This window comes from Ptychodera flava, chromosome 13 (genome assembly GCF_041260155.1).
Source record: "Ptychodera flava strain L36383 chromosome 13, AS_Pfla_20210202, whole genome shotgun sequence".
Taxonomy (NCBI): domain Eukaryota; kingdom Metazoa; phylum Hemichordata; class Enteropneusta; family Ptychoderidae; genus Ptychodera; species Ptychodera flava.
Window position 1 is genome coordinate 17,049,071 of NC_091940.1, and position 14,479 is coordinate 17,063,549.

General features: G+C 40.4%; 1 protein-coding gene across 1 annotated transcript; it reads left to right on the forward strand.

Annotated features, from left to right (window-relative positions):
* Positions 1–9,814: 9,814 nt before the first annotated feature.
* Positions 9,815–14,066, forward strand: LOC139147616 (histamine N-methyltransferase-like). The gene is made up of 3 exons (XM_070718767.1): positions 9,815–10,068; positions 10,684–11,004; positions 12,147–14,066. Exons 1-3 carry the CDS (start codon positions 9,840–9,842, stop codon positions 12,497–12,499), a joined length of 903 nt encoding a protein of 300 aa, XP_070574868.1. The 5' UTR covers positions 9,815–9,839; the 3' UTR covers positions 12,500–14,066.
* Positions 14,067–14,479: the final 413 nt, after the last annotated feature.

The following is a 14,479-nucleotide window of genomic DNA, read 5'->3' on the forward strand; positions in this document are numbered from 1 at the left end:
ACTTTGTCGAGTTTACACCCTATTCGGAGATGGATAATAATTGTGATGTCGTCGTGAATGTTTTGGGCCATATAAATTTTTCGATTTGTTTACTTTTAATGAGTCAATTGCAAGTCCTCATCACTTGAAGATGTTAATTGTCGTAGTCTAAACGATGGTGATTCCGAAGAGCCACTGGTTTCTCCTCGTGGCAGGTTGGTTTCGGCTGTTAAATTTTGGGAATCGGCGGGCGCTAGTGTTTCTGTTTTGGGCGTAATTAACAATGGTTACAAATTGCCGTCGAAAGATTTGCCGGTTATTTAGGGCTTTTTTTCCGAACAATCGTTCGGCGTTAATCAACCCTGATTTTGTGGAGCAAGAATTATCTAAGTTGCTTTCTAAGGGTTGCATTTCGAAAGTTTCAGAGGCGCCTTGTGTAGTAAATCCTTTGACGGTTGCTGTTAGCGGCAGTGGGAAATCTAGATTGGTTTTAGACTGCAGGCATGTTAATTTGTGTTTATATAAATTTAAGTTTCGTTGTGAAGATGTCTCTTTAGCAAGACAGGTTTTTTCTGTTGGTGATTATCTTTTTTCATTTGATATCAAATCTGCGTATCATCACATTGAAATTTTTCATTTTCATAGAACCTATTTAGGTTTTGCCTGGAAATTCGCTGGGGATAAGAAACAAGTGTTTTTTGTGTTCAACGTTCTGCCTTTTGGTTTGGCTACAGCGCCGTACATTTTTACCAAAGTCACAAGAGTTCTCGTGTCCTGGTGGCGTTCTCTTGGCTTTAAGATTTTCATGTTTTTTGATGATGGTTTAGGGGGTGGAGCAGGAGTGAAGGATGCAAGTCGGGTAAGTCGGATTGTCAAGTCAGACATTTGCTCCTTTGGGTTCTTATTGGCTGATGAGAAATGTCACTGGCAGCCACAGCTGCTGATCGAATGGTTGGGTCATCGCTTTGATATGCAGCGGGGACTGATATCTGTAACAGATCAAAGGATCAGAAAATTGACTGATTCCATTCGTTGCTTAGTGAATGAGATTGCAAAGGGTGTTTTATTGTTCAAGGCTAGATATCTGGCTTCTATCATTGGTCAAATAATTTCGATGCAGGGTGGCATAGGCCCACTGGTCAGACTTCGAACAAGATATTTGTATATTGCCTCGAAAAGCTAGCAAGTTGGGATTCTGTTGTTCGTGTTGATTCGTTTGCCTTCTGACGAATTAGAATTTTGACTTCACAATGTTTGTCGCTTGAACGGCACTAGTCTTTCACATGTTGATCAGTGTTCGGAAATTGTGTATACAGATGCTTCGGCTAGTGGTTATGGTGGTTATCTGGTTTGTCACGATGGGAAAGAAACTGTCGGATTGTGGTCAAAGGTTGAATGTCAGAAAAGTTCGACTTGGAGAGAATTACAAGCGGTTTATCGTGTTTTGCGAAGCAACAGTGAAGTTCTAAGAGGTAACCAGATATGAACTGAAAATGCTCACGTGTTTCATTATATATTGCATTTATGTGCAAGTTTGAACCTTTGCTACATGCTTTGCTACATTTAAAGTGTTATGATCAACACAATGAATTTCACCAGAGATCAATTCTAAAGGTCATTAAGTATTCAAATATGTAATTAGCTGAAGTAAAAATAATTAATTTCTTTGAGTACTGTCATTGTATCACAATATAGCATGTGTAATTACCTTTGGTCAAGTCCTTCAAGCTCTATATGCCAAACCGTGAAAGCTTGTTAGCTATTTATGCAAATTATGAATTAGCTGACATGAAAATGCAAAATGACTTTCAATACTGTTATAACCTGGTATAATGATCAATGTACACAGCATGTTTCGCCAAATTTTATCAAGTAAATGCCAGTATATATCCCTAATTGGAAGGTTCATTAAATATGCATATTGGGAATTGGCTGAAAAAAATGTCAAATGACTTTCAATAATCTTGTATCATAGTATCTTTAATGTACATAGCAAGTTTTGCCAACTTTGGTCAAGTCAAAACAGATAAATATCGCTAATAAATGCGGGATATCGGACCGCAGGCGGGCGAAGATTGCATTATAAGCGCGCCAACCCAAACTCACTGCATGGACATCACATTTACGAAATCGAAGTCCAAAGTCAACTACGTCATTGTTAGAATAAGAGAGGTTTTCCATAACACGGGAGCATACCACCACAAATTTTGCACAGATGGCGTTGCACTGGCATTGAAAAAGGGTGCATGGGAGCATGGGAACGCGGGCAGTTTCCCTCGCTATGGGTAGGAAATGCATTGAGCAAGACACACTTCGGGTTCGCAAAAAAAACGAGGATCCCATTTACGGGGCGCTCAAATATAACTATTTGCTGTGATACATAGCAGAGGCGTATATGTTTGTGATGCTGAGAATAACATCAGTAAATAAATGACGGGTTTTAAAAGTTGACGTTTTTTGCGATGAAACAGACTTCTGAAGGTAGCTCGCTTGGGGAACACGTCATCCGGCCGCTGTCCGCTTTGACCCCAGTAATTCACACTGGTTTTGGTCGGCCCCAGGTACCCAAGTCACTTCGACCCGTCACACTTTTGCCTACATGTCCACGGAGACGATTCAACATGTTCCACAACAAAGCCAAGACAAAAATTGAAAATATCAATAAAATGGCTTCACAAAGGCTGAAATACACGATACTCGATGAAGTATGAAGTTTATGAAATGAAATCAAAATTGACAACACAAGTGTTTGTCTCGGGTAATACCACTTGAAGTTGAACTATTCTACAGACTGTATTCCATACAGTGCAGTATTTGTCAGTGACAAATTAATCTTTGCAATACATTTTTTTGCGATGAGCTGGAAATTTGATTAATATCGAGTTAATGTACATAAATATTCCGTTATTTACTGGGACACGTTATTTTCTCGATCCGCTATCTGCGGACTACGTGCTGAAGTACATTGACTGTTCATGTCAACGATCGTTTCTCCCTCTGCAGAGTTTCTGTATCCCGTTCAACAACGCTAGTACCTCGATCACACGATAGTGACGCTATGTAGCTGTGCAGTATTGAAACTTATCATAAAATGGCCACCTCGTCTAACAGTAACACGTATTGTCGGGATTATCGTACGGAAAAAAGACTGCAAAAGTAAGACTTATGAATCTTCATCAGAATTGAACACATCATGATTGTACACGAGTATCAACCGTGAATGCACGTTGAGCTCGGCAGTTACACAAGCATGGTACGCTACATGCATAGCCCTACGAGTATGGCGACAGTGTCCGGCTTTGGCTACGCCGGGGGCTACGCCGCCTACCGGAGGTGGGAGGCGGCGTAGCCAAAGCCGGACACTCTCGCCATACTCGTAGGGCTAGCTACATGCACTGCCGCGATGCCGATCGTATGCATTCCAAGGCCTATCCCGGAATTTGTTTCACAAACAACCTCAAAGGAGAGCAACCATACTTCTATGGACAATGACGAATACGTTTCTTGGCGAAGCAAAATCAAAACAGTGCAGAAGTACATGAAGTAGGTCATGGCCTTGGACTCTGTGCACGAACCTGATTGGACACTTCAATACCTTTGACCCAAAGTTATTATTCATCAGCACTTCCATGCCATGAGGCTAGGTAGAGAACGTATTAGCCCTGCGTACGATGCTGTGTGTTCCGCTACAGCTAATAGCCCCGCTCACTGTCACTGTGGTGAGCGGGGCTATTAGCTGTAGCGGAACACACAGCATCGTACGCAGGGCTAAGAATGTATGTACTCATTTCTGGCCATCGAGCAGCGAGGGAAACAATCAATTACCAAGGATAAAGCTAATTTGCTAAACGATATTTTATCTTGAATAGTGAGTTGAATGAGTAATAAAATATCATATTTTTAATGTTCAATACGAGGTTGAAACACGGAGGGACCGTGGTTGAAACCAGAGCTATCCAGCTGTAGCCAACCTGGACAAGCACTTTTCACAGCGCCCTCAAACAGTCGATTGTTTTCACTTGTCATACGCGGCGTAACAGAAAAATTAAAACTTTCATAACTTCATTAATATCCAAGCCACGCCCACCAAAACCTTTTCAGTTCTAGCCATTTGAATTCTGAAGATGTCTACCAAATTTGACTGAAATACGTTCAGCCGTTTTTGAGAAAATGGACCCACAGACAGACAGACACACAGACAGACAGACGGACAGACAGACAGACAGACAGACAGACAGACATCGCTGCGACATATGCTCACGTGTTCACACGTGAGCAAAAAAGGTGCAACTAAATACTGACAACAAGAATGTTGTCTGGATTCTTCAAGCTGGGAGTAGAATTCACAAGTTGCAACATCTGGCGGTTGCTATCGTTAACTTTTTGACCGGTATCGATGTTGTTCTGTTTCCACGTTGGGTGCCAAGAGAGAATAATGTGAAGGCAGATTTGCTCAGTAAGTATGTTGATGACGATGATTGGAGTATAAGTGACGATGTGTTCAGATTCTTGGATAATATTTGGGGACCTCTCACTGTTGACAGATTTTCTTCTAGCTACAATGCACCAGATATGAACTGAAAATGCTCACGTGTTTCATTATATATTGCATTTATGTGCAAGTTTGAACCTTTGCTACATGCTTTGCTACATTTAAAGTGTTATGATCAACACAATGAATTTCACCACAGATCAATTCTAAAGGTCATTAAGTATTCAAATATGTAATTAGCTGAAATAAAAATAATTAATTTCTTTGAGTACTGTCATTGTATCACAATATAGCATGTGTAATTACCTTTGGTCAAGTCCTTCAAGCTCTATATGCCAAACCGTGAAAGCTTGTTAGCTATAGCATGTTTCGCCAAATTTTATCAAGTAAATGCCAGTATATATCCCTAATTTGGAAGGTTCATTAATATGCATATTGGGAATTGGCTGAAAAAAATGTCAAATGACTTTCAATAATCTTGTATCATAGTATCTTTAATGTACATAGCAAGTTTTGCCAACTTTGGTCAAGTCAAAACAGATAAATATCGCTAATAAATGCGGGATATCGGACCGCAGGCGGGCGAAGATTGCATTATAAGCGCGCCAACCCAAACTCACTGCATGGACATCACATTTACGAAATCGAAGTCCAAAGTCAACTACGTCATTGTTAGAATAAGAGAGGTTTTCCATGACACGGGAGCATACCACCACAAATTTTGCACAGATGGCGTTGCACTGGCATTGAAAAAGGGTGCATGGGAGCATGGGAACGCGGGCAGTTTCCCTCGCTATGGGTAGGAAATGCATTGAGCAAGACACACTTCCGGGTTCGCAAAAAAACGAGGATCCCATTTACGGGGCGCTCAAATATAACTATTTGCTGTGATACATAGCAGAGGCGTATATGTTTGTGATGCTGAGAATAACATCAGTAAATAAATGACGGGTTTTAAAAGTTGACGTTTTTTGCGATGAAACAGACTTCTGAAGGTAGAAGTAATTCACACTGGTTTTGGTCGGCCCCAGGTACCCAAGTCACTTCGACCCCGTCACACTTTTGCCTACATGTCCACGGAGACGATTCAACATGTTCCACAACAAAGCCAAGACAAAAATTGAAAATATCAATAAAATGGCTTCACAAAGGCTGAAATACACGATACTCGATGAAGTATGAAGTTTATGAAATGAAATCAAAATTGACAACACAAGTGTTTGTCTCGGGTAATACCACTTGAACTATTCTACTGACTGTTTTTCCATACAGTGCAGTATTTGTCAGTGACAAATTAATCTTTGCAATACATTTTTTTGCGATGAGCTGGAAATTTGATTAATATCGAGTTAATGTACATAAATATTCCGTTATTTACTGGGACACGTTTATTTTCTCGATCCGCTATCTGCGGACTACGTGCTGAAGTACATTGACTGTTCATGTCAACGATCGTTTCTCCCTCTGCAGAGTTTCTGTATCCCGTTCAACAACGCTGTACCTCGATCACACGATAGTGACGCTATGTAGCTGTGCAGTATTGAAACTTATCATAAAATGGCCACCTCGTCTAACAGTAACACGTATTGTCGGATTATCGTACGGAAAAAGACTGCAAAAGTAAGACTTATGAATCTTCATCAGAATTGAACACATCATGATTGTACACGAGTACAACCGTGAATGCACGTTGAGCTCGGCAGTTACACAAGCATGGTACGCTACATGTATAGCCTTACGAGTATGGCGACAGTGTCCGGCTTTGGCTACGCCGGGGGCTACGCCGCCTACCGGAGGTGGGGGGGAGGCGGCGTAGCCAAAGCCGGACACTCTCGCCATACTCGTAGGGCTAGCTACATGCACTGCCGCGATGCCGATCGTATGCATTCCAAGGCCTATCCCGGAATTTGTTTCACAAACAACCTCAAAGGAGAGCAAACATACTTCTATGGACAATGACGAATACGTTTCTTGGCGAAGCAAAATCAAAACAGTGCAGAAGTACATGAAGTAGGTCATGGCCTTGGACTCTGTGCACGAACCTGATTGGACACTTCAATACCTTTGACCCAAAGTTATTATTCATCAGCACTTCCATGCCATGAGGCTAGGTAGAGAACGTATTAGCCCTGCGTACGATGCTGTGTGTTCCGCTACAGCTAATAGCCCCGCTCACCACAGCCCTGCAAAGACCCGTACGTAGAGTTGGTGACTTCAAATCCATTTTTGGACTTGACGTAAAAAGCCAAATTACTGCCGAAATCAGCGTTCTTGGGCCCAAGTCGTATCCCTGCCTACCTCAGCTACTCGATCGCTTCCAAAAATGCCAGTCTTTTATTCTTTTTTCGTAAATAACCGTCGATGTCGGCAACTCTCTCGCTAGCCCTGCGTACGTACGCAGTGTACGCTGTGTGTTAGGAACGCACACAGGGAATGCACAGCGTACACTGCGTACGTACGCAGGGCTAGCGAGAGAGTTGCCGACATCGACGGTTATTTACGAAAAAAGAATAAAAGACTGGCATTTTTGGAAGCGATCGAGTAGCTGAGGTAGGCAGGGATACGACTTGGGCCCAAGAACGCTGAATTTCGGCAGTAATTTGGCTTTTTACGTCAAGTCCAAAAATGGATTTGAAGTCACCAACTCTACGTACGGGTCTTTGCAGGGCTGTGGTGAGCGGGGCTATTAGCTGTAGCGGAACACACAGCATCGTACGCAGGGCTAAGAACGTATGTACTCATTTCTGGCGATCGAGCAGCGAGGGAAACAATCAATTACCAAGGATAAAGCTAATTTGCTAAACGATATTTTATCTTGAATAGTGAGTTGAATGAGTAATAAAATATCATATTTTTAATGTTCAATACGAGGTTGAAACACGGAGGGACCGTGGTTGAAACCAGAGCTATCCAGCTGTAGCCAACCTGGACAAGCACTTTTCACAGCGCCCTCAAACAGTCGATTGTTTTCACTTGTCATACGCGGCGTAACAGAAAAATTAAAACTTTCATAACTTCATTAATATCCAAGCCACGCCCACCAAAACCTTTTCAGTTCTAGCCATTTGAATTCTGAAGATGTCTACCAAATTTGACTGAAATACGTTCAGCCGTTTTTGAGAAAATGGACCCACAGACAGACAGACAGACAGACAGACAGACAGACAGACAGACAGACATCGCTGCGACATATGCTCACGTGTTCACACGTGAGCAAAAAATGTGGTATTTTTAATACCAGATTTTGGTGTCCAGGTTCAGCGGCCGTAGATGCTTTTTCTCTTTCCTGGGAAGGAGAAAATAATTGGCTAGTTCCTCCTCCGTCTATATTAATAGGAGTTGTAAAGAAGTTGAATTCTGATAGAGCTAAAGGGACTTTAGTGGTTCCTTTGTGGCGATCGGCGCCTTTTTGGCCATTTTTGATGCCAAACGGTGATATGTACGCTGATTTCATTCGATCAGTTCGTATTCTGTCGAAATACGGCGTCATTGTCAGAGGGCTGGGTAGAAACGGATTTTTTCAGGTCGTCCTCTGAATTTTTGTATGATTGCACTTAGAGTTGATTTTTCGAGCTAAACGATTTATATTCCCATTGATGTTTTATTGCTTGCAGGTCTAGATCTTGACAACACTGTTAAGACAGCAGTGGGAGCACCTTTACAGAATCCGGACTTAGAGCGACTGGCAGAGAAGTTACCCATTCATTTGATTGCTTCAAGAAGTGACAATACAGTTAAACAGTATTACAGTTACTTCAAGCGTTGGGACCAATTTATCCGCAACAAGGGAGAGATTTCCTTGCCAGGGAATCCGGTGCATGTTGCTTTGTTTGTTACTTATTTCTAGAACAAAATTGTTCTCCTAGCGTTATTTCAAGTATTGTTTATGGGATCAAGTGGGCACATAGTGTATGCGGTCATGTAGACCCTACTTCACATCCTTTTGTCATCAATTTATTGGAGACTTCCAAGAGACATGCTCCAGTTGTTAGAGGAAGAAAAGATCCCGTGTCTAGTGATATGTTACCTGCACTTTGTTTAAAGTATCAGTCATGTAATGATTTATTAGTGTTGCGAGATCTTGCGATTATTTTGCTAAGTTTCACAGGTTTCTTGAGATTTGATGAAGTTAGTAATTTGAGATGTTGTGATGTGCTTGTTAATCCAGGCCATCTTGTTTTGTGTATTCAACGCAGTAAAACAGATCAGTATCGGCAGGGCGATAAGTTAGTAATTTCCAAGCTTAGTTCTATCGCCTGTCCTTATGCTATGTTATTGAGATATGCCGAGGCGGCTGATATTGATTTTTCTTCTTCCAGTTTTTTGTTCCGTCCACTTTATAGATCTTATAGCATTTGTAGATTAGTTTCTGTTAATAAAAAGCTTAGTTATAGCAGAGCAAGAGAGTGCATTATTGCACGTCTGAAGGAGGTTGGTGCTGATGACAAGTCGTTTGGGTTACATTCCCTTCGTTCAGGCGGAGCTACTGCTGCCGCTAGTGCTGGCATTGGAGATCGGTGTTGGCAACGTCATGGAAGATGGAGATCTAATGCCAAGGATGCCTATGTGGTAGAGTCTTTGGAAAATCGTTTAGCTGTTTCTCAGAGTTTACTTTTATAATTTATAAAAGTGTTTTTCTCTTTTCCCGTTCTTTAAAGTTGAGTCTATAGTGTACTGGCACCGCAATCCTATATATATTGTGTCGTAGTGCGTACTTATAGTCTAGAATTGTCTTAGCGTGACGTCATTGTTAGCCAATGAGTGGCCTGTGTGTCGGTTTTGAAATATTGTCAGTCTAGCAGTGTGCCACTCACTGTGCAGCATCCAGTTTTCTTTGCTTTGTAATATTTTTTTTTCAATTTTTGAATGTGTATTGTTTTCTTTTTGATTTTTTCGCTTTGCGTTTAAAAATTTTCTATTAATTTTCAAGATTTGCCCGATATCTTTGAGCACATGTAGCACTGCAATCGGGTACAGGTTTCCAGTCGTATTTTTTCGCTAATTTTAGCTTTAGGGTTTTTGTTCTCTGGTTTTTCTGGGCGGCTATGTGCTTGTTTTGTGTATGCTTTTTGAGTCTCTTTGCGGGGAGTTTGCCTTGCTTATAGACAGAAGAGCTTCCTTTTCTTAGTTTGTTGCTTTGTTTTTGTTGTGTTGCCATAGTTAACTTTTCAGTTAATAAACATTCGGTCCTGCACAGGATAGTGTACTGGCACCGCAATCCTATATATATTATATTGTGTCGTAGTGCGTACTTATAGTCTAGAATAGACGTGCGCGAATTGCCCAACCGGTACATCATGCCATGCATGGTATACTACAGTGTGGCGTTGGCGGCGTTATCAGTGGGTCAAGGGTCACTGTTGCGACTATGGCTGGCGAAGGAAGAGTAGACTCCCACTATGTGGCATCAAATCACCAGCATTACAAGCGCATGTACGAATCGTACGAAACATTAACAGACAGATTTGAGAAGGTAAATAGGTATTGTTCCGAAACGTTTCCTGAAATTGTGATCGGAAATTTCACAAGCAATCAGCAACAAGGCGAAACAGAGCACCCGGAAGTGTTCCGTTACCTTGGCGTTGGCAGTGGCTCGGGTAAGTGTGCTATGCAGAAGCAGAGTCGCTTGTTATTCGATACACGGCGATGGCAGCTGTGGTATGCATTAGGAAAATAGGAATGCATCGCATTGTATCGAACCACAAGCGACCGTATGCAGTGTAAAGTTGTACATGGCATGTGAAATTGTACAGCAGGGTGTATGTAAGCCCTGCGTACAGGTCTGTGTGTTCCCGGCGTTATACGGCCTCCACCGTATAACGCCGGGAACACACAGACCTGTACATGCAGGGCTAGGTGTGTATGACTTAAATGCCAGGATTAAAACCGTGCATATGTTACAGCTGTGCGATGACGGCGCGCAAATAGTTCGTTTTTACCGCTCGCCAGTCGTCAGGAAGTTCGGCCGTGTCACTTTTCCATACAATTACAATCATTGATTGTGTGCATATAAAGCCAGGGAGCGTGTAGGCTTGTAACACAGGATTTCCTAAATGGTTTTCAAAGGACAATTGCTCTCTATCAACGGCTATTGAGAGCGTTCAATCACTGTTTTTTTTTCTGAAGGGCAATATTGAAGGAAACAAACTGCAGTATGAGTTTTGTCTATAGCAGGTATATAATCATCAATTTGTGATGCTCTATTTCAACAGGCGACTCCGATGTAGTGATTTTAACACAACTGGCAAAGAGATTGCCGAGAATTGAGGCAACCATTACAGAACCGTCTGATAAAATGATAGCAAACTTCAAATCGGCAATTTCTGAAAGTGGTAATGACGCACTCCAGAAGATCAAATTTACTTGGAATCAAGCGACTATAGAAGAATACATGAAGATGCCACAGGACACTAAGTTCCACTGTATCTTCTTGTGTGGTGTCTTAGCTTACTTTAAAGATGTTGATCAAGTCGTTCAATATCTTTACTCCATTCTTGCCGACAATGGTACTATTCTTATAGTCACAGAAGCAGGTATGTCAAGATTAACTTTACTGCTTTTGTCATGAAAAGGGTAGCTGTCAATAGATAAAGGTGAAAGATCTGTCAAATTAGCCCTGTCAAGTAGACAATGACAGGACAATCTTTGATTTGATAAACAACTTAGTCAACAGTCCCAGTATGTTATAGTGTCACCCAAGACACTATGGTGTCCCTATGCATGCCAAATTATAATGTCTTATTCAGCAGCTCAATTTTCAGCTGAATTTACACTATAACTTGTATAACGTTCATTTCACAGCACTTCTGTACATTCTCCTACTTGTTTCACGGCAGTCTCTGTGAAATGGAAATGTTGTCAGAAGACTAGCTCTTACAATATTTTATTGGACACAGTCAAAGCACTATCTATTGAGTTCTTGCCAAGCCACTAGCACAGTAACCATTAAGTACACTTGTGACAGTATCCGTTTCCAAGCTACCATATTACACTGTAGTTCATCACACACACGTGTATGCAAACAACCTCTGATAGCAGGTAGCATCCAGAACTTTGTGGAACCATTGCTAAAGTTTCATTTCTAACCGAACTGTAGCCATATGATCAAAGTGAATCAAGAAACCTTTCTATTTCTGAGCCTCTCACCCACCAAAGATGACTGCATAGCCTAGTTTCAAATTTTGAGATATATATATATATATATATATATATATATATATATATATATATATATATATATATATATATATACACATATATATATATATATATATATATATATATATATATATTATATATATATATATATATATATATATATATATACATACACACACATGGGTGTGTGTGTGTGTGTGAAATACGTAAAGATAGATAATTTTTTATAATCCCTGGGCAGATTCATGCCATAAATGTATTTTGACCTGTTTCATGTGAAGGAGAACTTACCTCATTGATAATGACACTATAATTTTGAAAGGTAGGCATGTTAGTCAAAATAGGTTGATATTACCTGTTATAGTGTTTAACAGTGACATCCCATGGATGTTTTATCTGTATCTATTTATTTACTAATTGATCTACAAATAAATTGACATGTCAACCCCTTCATACACAATGTACTGTGATTACCATGTCTCACCCTGACACCTGTCAATTGTGTTTTCCTTGGCAGGAAACAACTCAAACATATTTTATGAACTTTGGTACCCAGGCCGATTTCCAAGCATAGATGAGCGGGTTGGAATACCGGATGATGTCGTGGCAAGCTTTGAACGATGCGGGGCAAAAGTTACATCATCAAACCTTGAATGCATTTTGGATGGTTCCACACTTTTTGATGAGGAGTCTGAGTCAGGCAATTTTCTGTTGGACTTCTTGACCGGAGTCGTTGAGTGTCGCAAAACAGCTCCTCCCGAGTTACTTCGTCAGGTCTTGGATTTCATTTCACATTCAAGTGTATTGTTCAAGAAGGAAGGCAAATTCCTGTTGAAGAATGACAGAGCTCTCATCATTGTTCAAAAGTAATGGATCTCCAGACACTAAAATTAGATAGTCTCTCTTATCACTCTGGAAAATCATGGCAGTTAGAACAATCTTCACCCTCAGATGTTTTGTCGTGTTCAACAAAGCTTCTTTGGCGAATTTAAGTCAGCAAAAGTCAGTAGATTGTGCATGCAAGGTACTGCTGCATTGATTTACACAAGAACTATACACGAAGGTTATGTCATACATTGAATATTAGACAGCCATGTTCCAGTGATGTATGCCTTGAGAGTGGCAGGCCAGATGCTACAATTCACTAATTTGTTTTACTCCTACCAACTAATTTGATAAGCATAGTGGGAGTGATTGTAATGATAACACATTAGAATGCAAACTTACATCAGTGTATTATGATTAATTTCATAAGAATTCATTTCAAAATGAATCATAAGCCTACCTTAGTTGTTTCAATCAGATTTGAAATATCACCTACATATTTACTGAATGCACCAATAAGACTGTAGCCTATTTCTTTTTGTGAAATTTTATCCCGTGCCAACTTTTGGGAAATTGAACAACAGTGCAGCTGTCTGCAGGTGCTTAAAGTACAGGCCAATATTTTATCATCCATCTCAGGTATTTGATTCAATCCAAAGTATCATGGTCATTTGTGTGTCCAACATGATGGCCTTGATGATGGTCATTGTTTGCTGTTGTATTAACATTAGAATACAAACTCGTATCTATGAATCATGATAGTTTCATGAAGAATTCAATTCAAAATTAATCATGAACTTACCTTAGTAGTCACAATAAGATTTTAAAATATCGTCTAAATTTGTACCAAGCGAGGACAATTCGACTCCGGCCTATTTCTGGTGAAATTTTCATATGGACTTAAATAGTCAATTTGGGGAAACTATCTTAAACAATGTAGCTGTCCGCACAGGCTGAAAGCACAGGCAAATATCTTCTCATCCGTCTCAGGTATTTGATTGAATCCAAAGCATCATGGTCCTTGTATGCCTCACACAGTGGCCATGATCATTGCCATTTTGTTTTGCTGTTGTAGTACTGAATCGAATCAATCCATTCACCTGCAAATAACAATAAATATTAAACATCAAAATGTGTCTCTGCAACCAAAATGAAAACTCTTTTTTAATATTGTAGTCTAACCATATCCATGGGCTTGAATTGCACTGAAAAGTGCATTGGAGCTGTCCCAAATAAATTGATATGCTGGCTTGGATATTGTTGTCCTGTCTAGTGCCGGAACGACCCAGCCTGGTATGACACGTTGTTTCTCAGGTTGTGCGGTGTGATTTTTCAAAGTGACAATGTCAGTTGGTGGTAAAAAAAGTATCGCCAGTAAATATGTTTGCCGAATCAACAAATTATTAAACGACTCAGCAATTCATTGTATCACGTGATGATGTGTCATTAGAATACAGTGAGTATTCCCTTTAGAGTACGTGTAGATGAAGTAAGAAAGTAAACTTTCATTGGTAATAAATGAGAAATGAAATTCATTTTACGAGGAGACGATATCAGAGAGTTGAAGCTGTAGCTAGGGCTGAATAAATAAAACCATCAACTACAATAGTAAGGGCATGTTCACTTGTAATTATTACACAGGTGTTACGGTCACGTGGCACCTCCGATGTCTGGTTGGGACCTACATGTACGAATACTGCTCACAACAAACGGGTTGGAGCAAATCCCTAGTAAAACATAAGTATAGCGAAGGTGGGAGAGCTGTGACATTATGAAGGAAATATGCAACCAGCCGCTGTGGCAGTGATTAAAGAGTGTTTATGGTTACATTACTTGCATGAAAATGTATGTAAGATCCTTCAAGAAACTTTTCATGCGTAAGATGTCGCCTAATATGCCTACCCATCATATTTTTATTGACAGTCATGATAAAACATCATTTCATCATACACGGTGTTTTTATTGTGGACTCATCTTGATAATTAGTTGTTGGCAGATATGTGAGGTATGCTGTCATGCGTACAT

Coding starts and splice junctions, on each gene's coding strand:
- LOC139147616 (XM_070718767.1), top strand. CDS start 9,840: ATGGCTGGCGAAGGAAGAGTAGACTCCCACTATGTGGCATCAAATCAC. Junction 10,069..10,683: donor TGGCGTTGGCAGTGGCTCGG/GTAAGTGTGCTA, acceptor CTATTTCAACAG/GCGACTCCGATGTAGTGATT. Junction 11,005..12,146: donor TCTTATAGTCACAGAAGCAG/GTATGTCAAGAT, acceptor TTTCCTTGGCAG/GAAACAACTCAAACATATTT.